Source organism: Rhinopithecus bieti, unplaced genomic scaffold, assembly GCF_001698545.2.
Source record: "Rhinopithecus bieti isolate Rb0 unplaced genomic scaffold, ASM169854v2 scaffold_6945, whole genome shotgun sequence".
Taxonomy (NCBI): Eukaryota; Metazoa; Chordata; class Mammalia; order Primates; family Cercopithecidae; genus Rhinopithecus; species Rhinopithecus bieti.
The window spans coordinates 599,339-610,103 of record NW_016805531.1 but is presented as its reverse complement, the minus strand read 5'-3'; the positions used below and the strand labels follow the sequence as shown (position 1 = coordinate 610,103).

General features: G+C 37.5%; 1 protein-coding gene across 1 annotated transcript in view; it reads right to left on the bottom strand.

Moving 5' to 3' along the window:
* CEP152 (centrosomal protein 152) overlaps window positions 1-10,765 on the bottom strand; it is a 74,584-nt gene that overhangs the window by 39,895 nt on the left and 23,924 nt on the right. Inside the window, 3 exon segments of the mRNA XM_017872775.1 lie at window positions 3,735-3,898; window positions 4,688-4,779; window positions 6,460-6,607. Coding sequence (XP_017728264.1) covers window positions 3,735-3,898; window positions 4,688-4,779; window positions 6,460-6,607 — 404 coding nt within the window.

Genomic DNA, 10,765 nt, shown 5'->3' with positions numbered 1-10,765 from the left:
GCAAGCTCCGCCTCCCGGGTTCACGCCATTCTCCTGCCTCAGCCTCCCAAGTAGCTGGGACTACAGGCGCCCGCCACCTCGCCCGGCTAGTTTTTTGTATTTTTAGTGGAGACGGGGTTTCACCGTGTTAGCCAGGATGGTCTTGATCTCCTGACCTCGTGATCCGCCCGTCTCGGCCTCCCAAAGTGCTGGGATTACAGGCTTGAGCCACCGCGCCCGGCCTGGTGAACTAACCTTAAGCAGAATTATTATTTTGCTCGGTTAACAAATTATGCATCCCCAATTTCTTTTCTTACTGAATGCCGACCACTGAAATAGCACATCCTGTACTCCTAGAGGGAGCCAAGTCAGAGAGAGAGAGAAAGTGCTTGCTAAAATAATTTTCTCTTCTTTCCTCAAAGGGGAAAAAAATCAGTGGTGGTGACCAATCCTGAAAAAGGCTCACTACTGAGCCCTATGGAAGTCAGTTCTCCTAAATCCAAATAAACTGTAGTCCCTTATGAAGCCTGCTGAGAAGACCAAAGGGAAAAGGCATTCCACTTGTTAAATGTTTATTATTTGAGCTTAGCAGCCAACTATAATAAGGGAGAGAGGAAGCTGTCTGCAAGCTGCATGCAGATTTAGCTACTCAAATTCCATGAATGTAAAATAGAACATTGAGGCTAAACCCTTAAAATTTACTAGGCAGTAGCTTCAGGGAGGACGTAGTTGGTAATAAAAGCTTGTAGCCACCAATATTTGGGTCAGTGATTTGAAAGCAGCCCAAGTCAACTAAAATTCCCAACACAGGAAAATTATTGCTTCCTCTTATTCTAGGAATCACAGTAGACCAGGGGAAAGGGACAAATATCTTCTCTCCTTTATCTCCTTTCAATTTGATCTGAGTATAATTGCTTTTAGTTTTCCACGAAGCTAAAATATCACCTATTAAACTGCTAGCGGGTGGGATGACTACAAGCAAAACGTTTCTTCGCTTATCTTGTGCTTCACTGGATGTCTTTTTGCCGAGCCTCAGTGACTAATCATGCTGTGCTTTATTCTTCACTTTCCCACTGAATGCGTCCATCATTCCTTTTACTGTAATAATGATGTGGTATCTCAGGTTTATTATCTATAGGAATGTGCTTTAAGGTGAGTACAGGAGGCCGGGCACAGTGGCTGAAGCCTGTAATCCCAGCACTTTGGGAGGCCGAGGTGGGAGGATCACCTGAGGTCGGGAGTTCAAGACCAGCCTGACCAACATGGAGAAACCTCGTCTCTACTAAAAATACAAAATTAGCTGGGCATGATGGCACACACCTGTATTCCCAGCTACTCAGGAGGCTGAGGCAAGAGAATTGCTTGAACCCGAGAGGTGGAGGTTGTGGTGAGCCAAGATCATGCTATTGCACTCCAGCCTGGGCAACAAGAGCGAAACTCCGTCTCAAAAAAAAAAGAAAAAAAAAAAGATGAGTACAGGATTTTGGCTATGAGCACTAAGTAATATAGAAAGTGTAAAGGTGGCAGAATATATTTTAATAGACATCATGAATAAGTAACTATTTGAAAAGATAAATATATATAATGTATTATTTATTCAATTCCCAGACAAATTATAGCAGAAACTAAAAGTAATCACAAATTGGAGAAAAATATTTTTTGGCATGAACTACATCTTTAATCCTCAAAAATAAAAGACATGAAGAAAGGAGTTTAAGGCAAAAAGGTTTAACTGACGTGTAAATATGAACAGACAGATAACTGAACCTTTCACAGGAGTTTGGGTTCAAGTACTGGTTCTGCTACTGTCGGCCTTACTGAGCAAAGGAGTTCACTCTGGTTTTTCCAACTCTCACATAATAATATTGGATTTGATATTTTTCACAAGGTTGAGGATCAAGAATGTTTTACAAAGTATGTGTTGAATTAATATAAAATTCATGTGACTTAATATAAAATCTGATCAGTGCTGTTTTAATCAACCATCTACTGAGTAACAATAGTAACAGCCATCATTTATCAACTGAATTTTCCAGGTGACTATATTAACATTTTATATAAATCTGTCCAAAAAAGATATAATGCACTTTGTTTATTGCTTTAATTTACTGACCAAAGTGGAAGTCTTTCTTTGACAACTTGGGATCATAACTGTGGACATTCTGATGTGGATCAAACATATATAAATGTGTAGAGCTATTTGCTGTGATACTCATCAACTCCAGCCTGTTGGGTTTCCATAGTTTTCTCCCTGCTAAGGTTGAGCTGCTGGCCGAAGGACTGATATTGTCTTTCCCAACCCTTGCCCTAGCCCTCTGCAGTAAGTTAGGAAATCAGACAATTCACGGGGTACAAATAAATCTAAGTCAATATGGTCCTGGGATAAGAACTTGAAGGTGGCTCCTACTAAACACATCATATAATCCAGTTCTGATATATATATATATATTTTTTGAGACTGAGTCTCACTCTGTCTCCCAGGCTAGAGTGCAGTGGCGCGACGCGATCTCAGCTCACTGCAAGCTCCGCCTCCCAGATTCACGCCATTCTCCTGTCTCAGTCTCCCAAGTAGCTGGGACCACAGGCGCCCGTCGCCACGCCTGGCTAATTTTTTGTATTTTTAGTAGAGACAGGGTTTCACTGTGCTAGCCAGGATGGTCTCGATCTCCTGACCTCGTGATCTGTCCGCCTCGGCCTCCCAAAGTGCTGGGATTATAGGCGTGAGCCACCGCGCCCGGCCCAGTTGTGATATTTTCTTCTTTGCTTCCTTCTGGCGCTGTGATACTAAGCGCTGTGATTTGTAGGGATGACAGTCCCTGAAGACAGACCTCTAGATAAATGGAGCCTTACAATAAACTCAAATAATATCTTCTTTCACAGTATCACCTGATCACTTTATATTTCAACTTACTGAATCTCGTCTTACTGTTCTTAAAATGGAATCACAGTCTCAAAATATGTAATTTCTAAAACCTACCATATTGCAAACTTCTCAGGACATTTATATATTTGTATTTAGTTGTGTAATACCTGAAATACAATATGTATTAAACACTCTCAGGAAACTATAATTCAATAATGATGGCAAACTCCGTCTTAAACTATAAACAAAAGGGTGGCGGTAAGAGCTAAACGCATCCAAAAATCTTTCCTTAACCTAACTACAATCTCCTCCAAACACCGTATCTCTCTTCCCTATCCAAAACCAGTACAGGAAATGTGTAAATCCCACCTTTATACATCAAACATAACATTGAATGCATAGCACTTAGTTGTTTCCAAGAATGTTTCTTTCTCCCTGACCAGAAAACACGTAAGCTGCCTGTGGGAAGGACAGTTCCTATCTTATCTTTTGTACTCTGTTCCGAGAGCCTTGAATAGCACCTTCCATGCAGCAAGTGCTTCTAGAGTCCTTTCAGTGCTTAATTCTCCTTCTACCACCACCACTACTCCCTCCCCAGTTAGACTCTGGCAGGAGTGATAAAATACTTCCTTCTATGAGATTGCTAAAATATCTGTATTAAGCAGTAGTATAAAAGAAACAATCTCCACTTTAAAAGTAAAGTTATAGTAAGGTTCCTAGGAAAAATTAATGTATATTTTTCATATATCACTGATAAATGCAAGGTATCTGCATTCAATATACAGTGTTAACATATGAAAATAATACGCTTTCACCTTAAAACAGATAGCATGCATCATCAGTATTATTAATGTTGGTTCTTCTACAATAAACTAAAATATTCTTTCCATACCTGTTAACTTTGGATTTTTTCCAGTTGACCTTTTTAATACCCAAATCCACATATGATTCAGTGAGTTCTATATTTAATTCTCCTTCTGAGTCACTTGGATGTATTCCTAGTTTTGCAGCAGATTCATAGAGAGAAATTTCATCTTTTAGTTCTTTTAATTCTTCCTACAACACAAAATTATTAAAAATAATTTTCGTTATTTTCCTATATGAAGAAATCAGTCATTCTGTGTTTCAAAATTTGTTTTAATGATCAACAGAAGGCAAAAAAACTTCTTCAAATATATTATTAGTATACATTATACTTTATAAAGGCCAGCATATGTCAGGTTTTCAAGTAAAACCTAAATGAATGAGAAAACAAACATAATGATTTCCTCTCACACCTCTGTCTCTTAGATTTTATCCTCCGTGGAAAATGGTGTGTTCCTTGGACTGAAATGCTGATGGTGGCACTTTCTGGCTTACTAAAGTACAGGACAAAGTACGCTGGTTTGCCAAGAACGTGTTGTACTATAGCCTGCCAGTGGTGAAAAGGCAAAATACCTCTTTCGGTGGAGGTAATAATGGAACTCTTCTCCCATATTTTCCTCCCCCTCCAGTGGAAAATTAAGTAGCACTGGAGGAGAATATGACAGAATTGCAGCAAAATTCAACATTCCTCACCCCCACAGATGAACTGATCTCTGGGATACACCCAAAGATGAAAGGACATGCCACTTGAAGGAGGTGGCAGGGAGACTGGCAGGAAGTGCAGGGCCTTGGCTCTGCAATTAGACAGACTTAGGTTTGACTTGCCAACTGTGTGAAGGAGATGGTGAACAACACCCATGGGCTGGTTTGAAGGTGGTCCAACCACCTCTATTATACAAAGAAACCCAAGATTCAAAAAGGTGATGTAACTACTGCCTAATTCAGATACCCATAGAGTCTCTTCCAAGTGGCAACACTCACTTGCAAAGCCTTGTTCATGTTTTCACTCATAGTATGTGCCTTCTGTACTTGCTGCAGCTGGAATTGTAGCTGAGCCACCTCTTGTACTGACCCTGCAAAGGAAAGAACCGTAGGATACACTGAAAAAATGTAAGGGGACAAAGTACTTACAATCTACAGAAGACTTGAATCCACTGAGGCTACAGAAAGTAAAGTTCTGCTTTATTACTACTGTCTCTTTAGAATACATAGAGCCCATGGGACCCAGAAGGCATAGGTCTGGACCAGACATTTCCCAGATTTAGTATGGCATCCTATATGACCTTGGGCAGTTAAAGGCATGGGCTACTATGACCTTTTTATGAATCAAATCAGCCTTATCTACAGACCTTAACATTCCAGAAGTCCTTTAATAGGAGGATAACACTCCAACTCATGGAAAGCCAAAGAAAAAATTCTTTGGAACCCATTTCTACCCTGCAATAAGAAAACTACATTGTGCTGCCTTTAACTTCTTTGTAAATGCTTTTCTATCCAGCATCCCCACCTCCACATGTAAATGAAGTATATTAGGGTTATAATTCTGAAACTTTAGAAACCTCATATTTTAAATGTACTGGGCAAGGTGGTGGGTGGACTGTTCCCAATTTAAAAGGGACATTATTAGGTTTCAAAAGAAGATGACCATCTGGGAAATGATTAAGTGAAGCAATGATGGCATTAAAAAAAATAATATTTTCAAAGCATTTAACAGCCAGGAAAAAGGCTCACCAAGGAATGCCAAATGAAAACAAAGGCTATAAAACTAAACAGGGAGGGGCCCTTAATAAACCATAATCCAAATTTTGCCCCCTACCAAGACATATATACACATATATTTAGGCAGTCTTTGACTTTAGTACTTTCAGCTTTTGAATAACTCACCCTTTCACATATTGTACCAACAGTCTAAATTACCTTTCATATGCCAAAGTGTGACTTTCATATATCAGTTAATGAATAACTGTTGACCTGCTTTCACAATGTGAGCTACTTACCAGCAAACAGGAAAGTTTTGTCTATATAGCAGTGTTTGTACAAACGTGATTTTATTGTTCTTTGCTCTAATATCATTTTATAAAAATTAATAAGAAATGAAACAACTGCCGAAACTAAAATGATAGGAAACATATGTCTCAAACTTAATACCATAAAGACCATATTAGAAATCTGAAGCATGACAAAAATATAACTCTCTGGCCTCAACTGATGAGGTAAGTCACTATTCCATCATGAGGGGAGAAATATGAAAGAAGTTATACAAAGGATAGAACTATATGATCAAATATTGGGCCTAAAAAAGCAAAATATAATGGGATTTTACAATCGTTTTTAGTTTTCAGGAATAGAAATTACCTTATAACGTATTTTGTTATTCAATTTTTGCATGTTCAGCTTTAGTATGCTTTCAGAAATGCGTTACATAAAGAAGCAGGGCATTGTCTATGTGTGTACATTCATTTCATTTGAAGGAAATACATTCAAACACTAACAATAATTATCTCAGTAGAATGATGGTTATTTTTATTTGGTACTTTATATTGGTGTCCAGCTTCCAAATTATTTAATAAAACAAACTAAACCTTTATATATATATTTATATTTTTTCTTTTCTTTTTTTTTTTTTTTAAGAAATTTATTGCTGATTGTGATTTCTATCCCTTCTGGATTTTTACAATTCATGGATCCTACTATATTCTTTCTGCATATTGAACCAGCCTTCTGGGGAGACAGTGGCCCTACCAGACACCTACCGGACTGCAACAAGTGGGCACACTGCTTTTGACTCTCCTCTAGACTTCTCGTCAACCTGTTAATGATCTCAGTCTTTTCTAACTTGATTGCTTCTTGATTCCTTTCCAGTTGTTTCACATGATCTTTCAAATGAGAGCAAATGTCTTCCTAAATAGAAAAAAAGTTCAGGAAGTCATTTTCATAAAGAGGTTTAATAAAAACTAAAAATTATCATACATAATTAGATTCGATGTCAAACACAAGATCATCACATGGGAGCATCACCTCTTTTACAAGGTAAAGTGCACAGAACTAGGAGTGAAGAGCTTGGGTGAAGCTTCAGCTCTTCAGTCTGTTTCTTCTTTTGTAATTATGCTAATAATAATGATGCTTCTTTTGTAATTATGCTAATAATAATGATGCTTCTTTTGTAATTATGCTAATAATAATGATGCTTCTTTTGTAATTATGCTAAAGTCTCCTTCGACTCTATATTCACAAGACAATGTTATTCAGAAATTAGATTTTATTCAAGCCAAAGAAAATGTATTACATTCCTATACCTATTTTATATTGTCAGTATTAAGTGTATGTATATATATTTAGGTAGACTACTTTGAATCATGCAATTTGTATCCCAAAACAGTAAGGATACTGATAAACACATGAAAACTCACTGTATTCTAAGTAGCCAAAAGTTCATTCCATTAAGAAGCAGCCATAAATAATCTTTCCCTCCTCTGAAATTCTGTTAAACTTGATCTATTTCTCTCTTATCTTTCTCCTTTTAGATGTCTTACTTCTCTTAATAGCCCCCTTGAAGGTGCTTCTGCAGTGCCTTAGACATATCAAGTGCTGTAATAAACACTTGAAAAATAAATGACAAAGAAAAATAGGGTAAATGTGTATGTGTATGTGTGTAACTATATGGGATTACGTAAAATACAGAGTGTGTATGCAATATACTCAAGTTTCTTCCAAAAGAAAATGTGGGTGTAATGAACCACGAGATCCCCGAGTCCATGTAGAACAAATACACTGTCGAAATTATCACCTGTCTTTCAAAAATGACTACAAAGGCTGAATTCCAGGCAAACAGCAGAGCATGTGAGAGGCAGAGGAGTGAATTAAGTTAATTAATTGAAATTACCCGAGAAAACCTAAGGAAAATAAGAAATAGGAAGAATACTGAGAAAGGGCTTTGAAGTAGAGAAAAGGCCTTAGGCTTTTGCTGCCTGATCCATAGTATAACCTAAAGCCCAATAATACCTTAAGGATACTAACACAAGGTACATTCCATAAGAGTAGTAACACAGAAGTACCTTGAAGCAAAGAGACTCCGAAGTCTCCCATTTTAGCTTAAAAATTCATGTGAATTTTGTATTCTATTTCATAATGAAGCTGTGTTTGCTTTAAATTTTTTCTACTAAATTTTTGAGCAAAATGAAGCTTCTGGAAACTAGTCCATGTTTATTCAGCACTGCAAACCTCCTGGCACACTGCTGCTAATTCCAGGCCAGCTTGAGAAACCTGGTTCTAAAGCGCCAAAGTAACGTGGCAAACACAATGAATGAGCTCATATTAATGACAGCATGACAGTAATGACAGCAAGAAGGGGTGGGGAGACAGCTAATATTTATATTCTGAGGAGGTCACAATAGTGTTAACGAGGGACTGGGAACTACCAAACAAAGTTAAACAAAAGGTAGGTATAAAAAAAATTGTAAAGAAAAGGCAGATTCTGCCAATAATTTGATTATATGTTACAACCAATTAAACTATGGTGTATCCTGTTGACAAGTTCAGGAAAACAGATCATACTCATAAAACTTTAAAGTTTTAATACCAAAAATCAAAAAAGGACGAGTAGTTCAACACTGGCCATGATTAGCTTGAGTAGTTCAAGATTGATATGGGCAGACATTTTTCAAGACTGAGACAAGTGTAATGATAAAGAGATGACGGCTGAACTCCAGCCTGGGCAACAGAGCAAGACTCCATCTCACAAAAAAAAAAAAAAAAAAAGAAAGAGAGATGATAGAGATGACAGCTGAATCTGTGGGAGGGAAAAGAACTGGACAGGGCTCTAGTGCACAGGAAAATGAGGACTGGACTACACACAGAGAAGTCTGTGGGAGTCTCTAAGCCAACAGAAAGTGTGCAAAGTGGAGCCTTTAAATATAACATTAAAGAAAAGGTAGAAGGTTATGACATAGAAACCGAAGTCCATGACTTCACCAAAAGCTGAAGATTTCAAGGAGACAGAAGGAAAAAAGTAATATATCAACAAGGAGATAATCAGAGATCTTAACATGACACTTCTATGAATGGCAGGAGGTAAAAGTCAGTTTGATGGAGAGAGCCCAGGAGACAGTTTACTGGGAGAGAATTATGACACTGGAGGAACACTGTGAGCTCCAAGAAGCCATTTCTTTCATCTTTTCTGTCTCACTAAAAAAATTCAAGGGAAAATCAGTCAAAAAAAAAAAGAACTATTATAATATATTGTGAGTGCATACAATCTTTTCTACCCAGAAAAGCTGGTGTCTTAAGAAAAACTCTTAATTTTACGATCCATAAGTTTCTCAAAATATACTAGTTACAGACTTTTTTTTTAATTTTTAGATTCAGGGGTATGTGTACAGGTGTGTTATACATGGGTATGTGGCATGATGCTGAGGTCTGGGCTTCTGTTAGGCACTTTGGAATCACCACTTTGCAAAGCAGCTATGCAATTATATGCAGAGCCTAACATCAGTGCCATGCTCTGTTAAAAAACAAAACAAAACAAAAAACAAAGTAAAAGAACATAACAGTGGGAAAATACTTTAACACCTTCAATTTATGGGTTGAGGAGTCTGAAGCCCACCCAGCACAGAATCAAGAATTTGTTCTCACTTTAGTGTAGAGTTCTTCTATTGAAGGGGGGGAGCAGTGGACAACAGAGAATGCAGTGGGCACAGGAGTAGAAAACATGATAAATTCCTTCCAACCCATCCCTAATGAAACCGTGTTGAAGTCAACAGAGAATGGAGACCCTGAACCCAATAAGGAAAAGCCACCAGGATCCACTCTTCTCTAGTCATCCAAGAAGGGCAACTGTCCAAGTCCAACTAACTTCAGTGTTACCCTGTGTTTGGCCAAAATTAACTTTAAAATAAAATAAAAATTCATGAAGCAACATCTCAAATTTTATTTGTTTAAATATTCTATAAAGCAGACTTTTCAATAATTTGGGATAGGCTTTTTTTGGAAACAGAGTCTCACTCACAGCTCATTGCAGCCTCGACCTCCTGAGCTCAAGCAATCCTCCCACCTCAGCCTCCCAAGTAGCTGGGACTACAGGCGCATGCCACCATGCCCAGCTAATTGTTTATTTATTTATTTTTTTTGTAGAGACAAGGTTTCATTATTTTGCCCAGGTTAGTCTTGAACTCATGGGCTCAAGTGATCCACCTGCCTCAGCCTCCCAAAGTGCTGGGATTACGGCCATGAGCCACCATAACTGGCCTTCATCTTTCCCTACTCCTATATATCCTCCACATTGATCAAATTCACAATGTTTTTTTCTATATAAAATAAATACATAATGAAATAGATACAATTATTGCCAGTAACGCACTCCTATATAATTCTACCTAAAAGCATGGAAAAATTAGAGGCAGCTATACAGGTCAGAAATAACCCAAATCAGCATGAATTTTAAGTGTGGTGAAATTTTCCATACCCTCAAATCAATTTTGAAATTATGTTAAGAAAAATGCATTCTGAAATGTTATTCACTCAAGTGATTACCTAGAGTTATGGAGCACAAGCAAACTCACCACCTGACTCACATTTAGCTTTCAATATTTTATTCCCCCTTGAGTGAAAATAATAAAAATTCACTATGCAATATGCTCAAGATACACATCTCTTTAAGATTCAAATCTGATTAATCTCATCAGGCTGTCTTCTTTATTTTATAAATTATACTGTCTTCAAAATTTACTTTTCTCCCAAGAATCATTTCTCGACAGACTGTACTGACAGGTGAATTACCAAATGCTGGGAGACTCAAGTAAGGCTTTCTACCGATTAAGCTTCCAAGGTAACCTCTCAGTTTCCAGCCAGCCGCTGGCAGACTCATTTGTTTTGGTCTGGATTTATTCTAGGACCATATAAACAATATGCACAAATACTCTACAAATAAAGGACAAGTAATGTGAAAGTTGAGAAAGTACTAATAATCATATAAGAAGAAGTAGGGTTTCTAAAAGTATATCTTTAGGATGTATTCTCAGATTAAAATATCACTGGCTTTTTTTTTTTTTTTTTTTTTTTTTT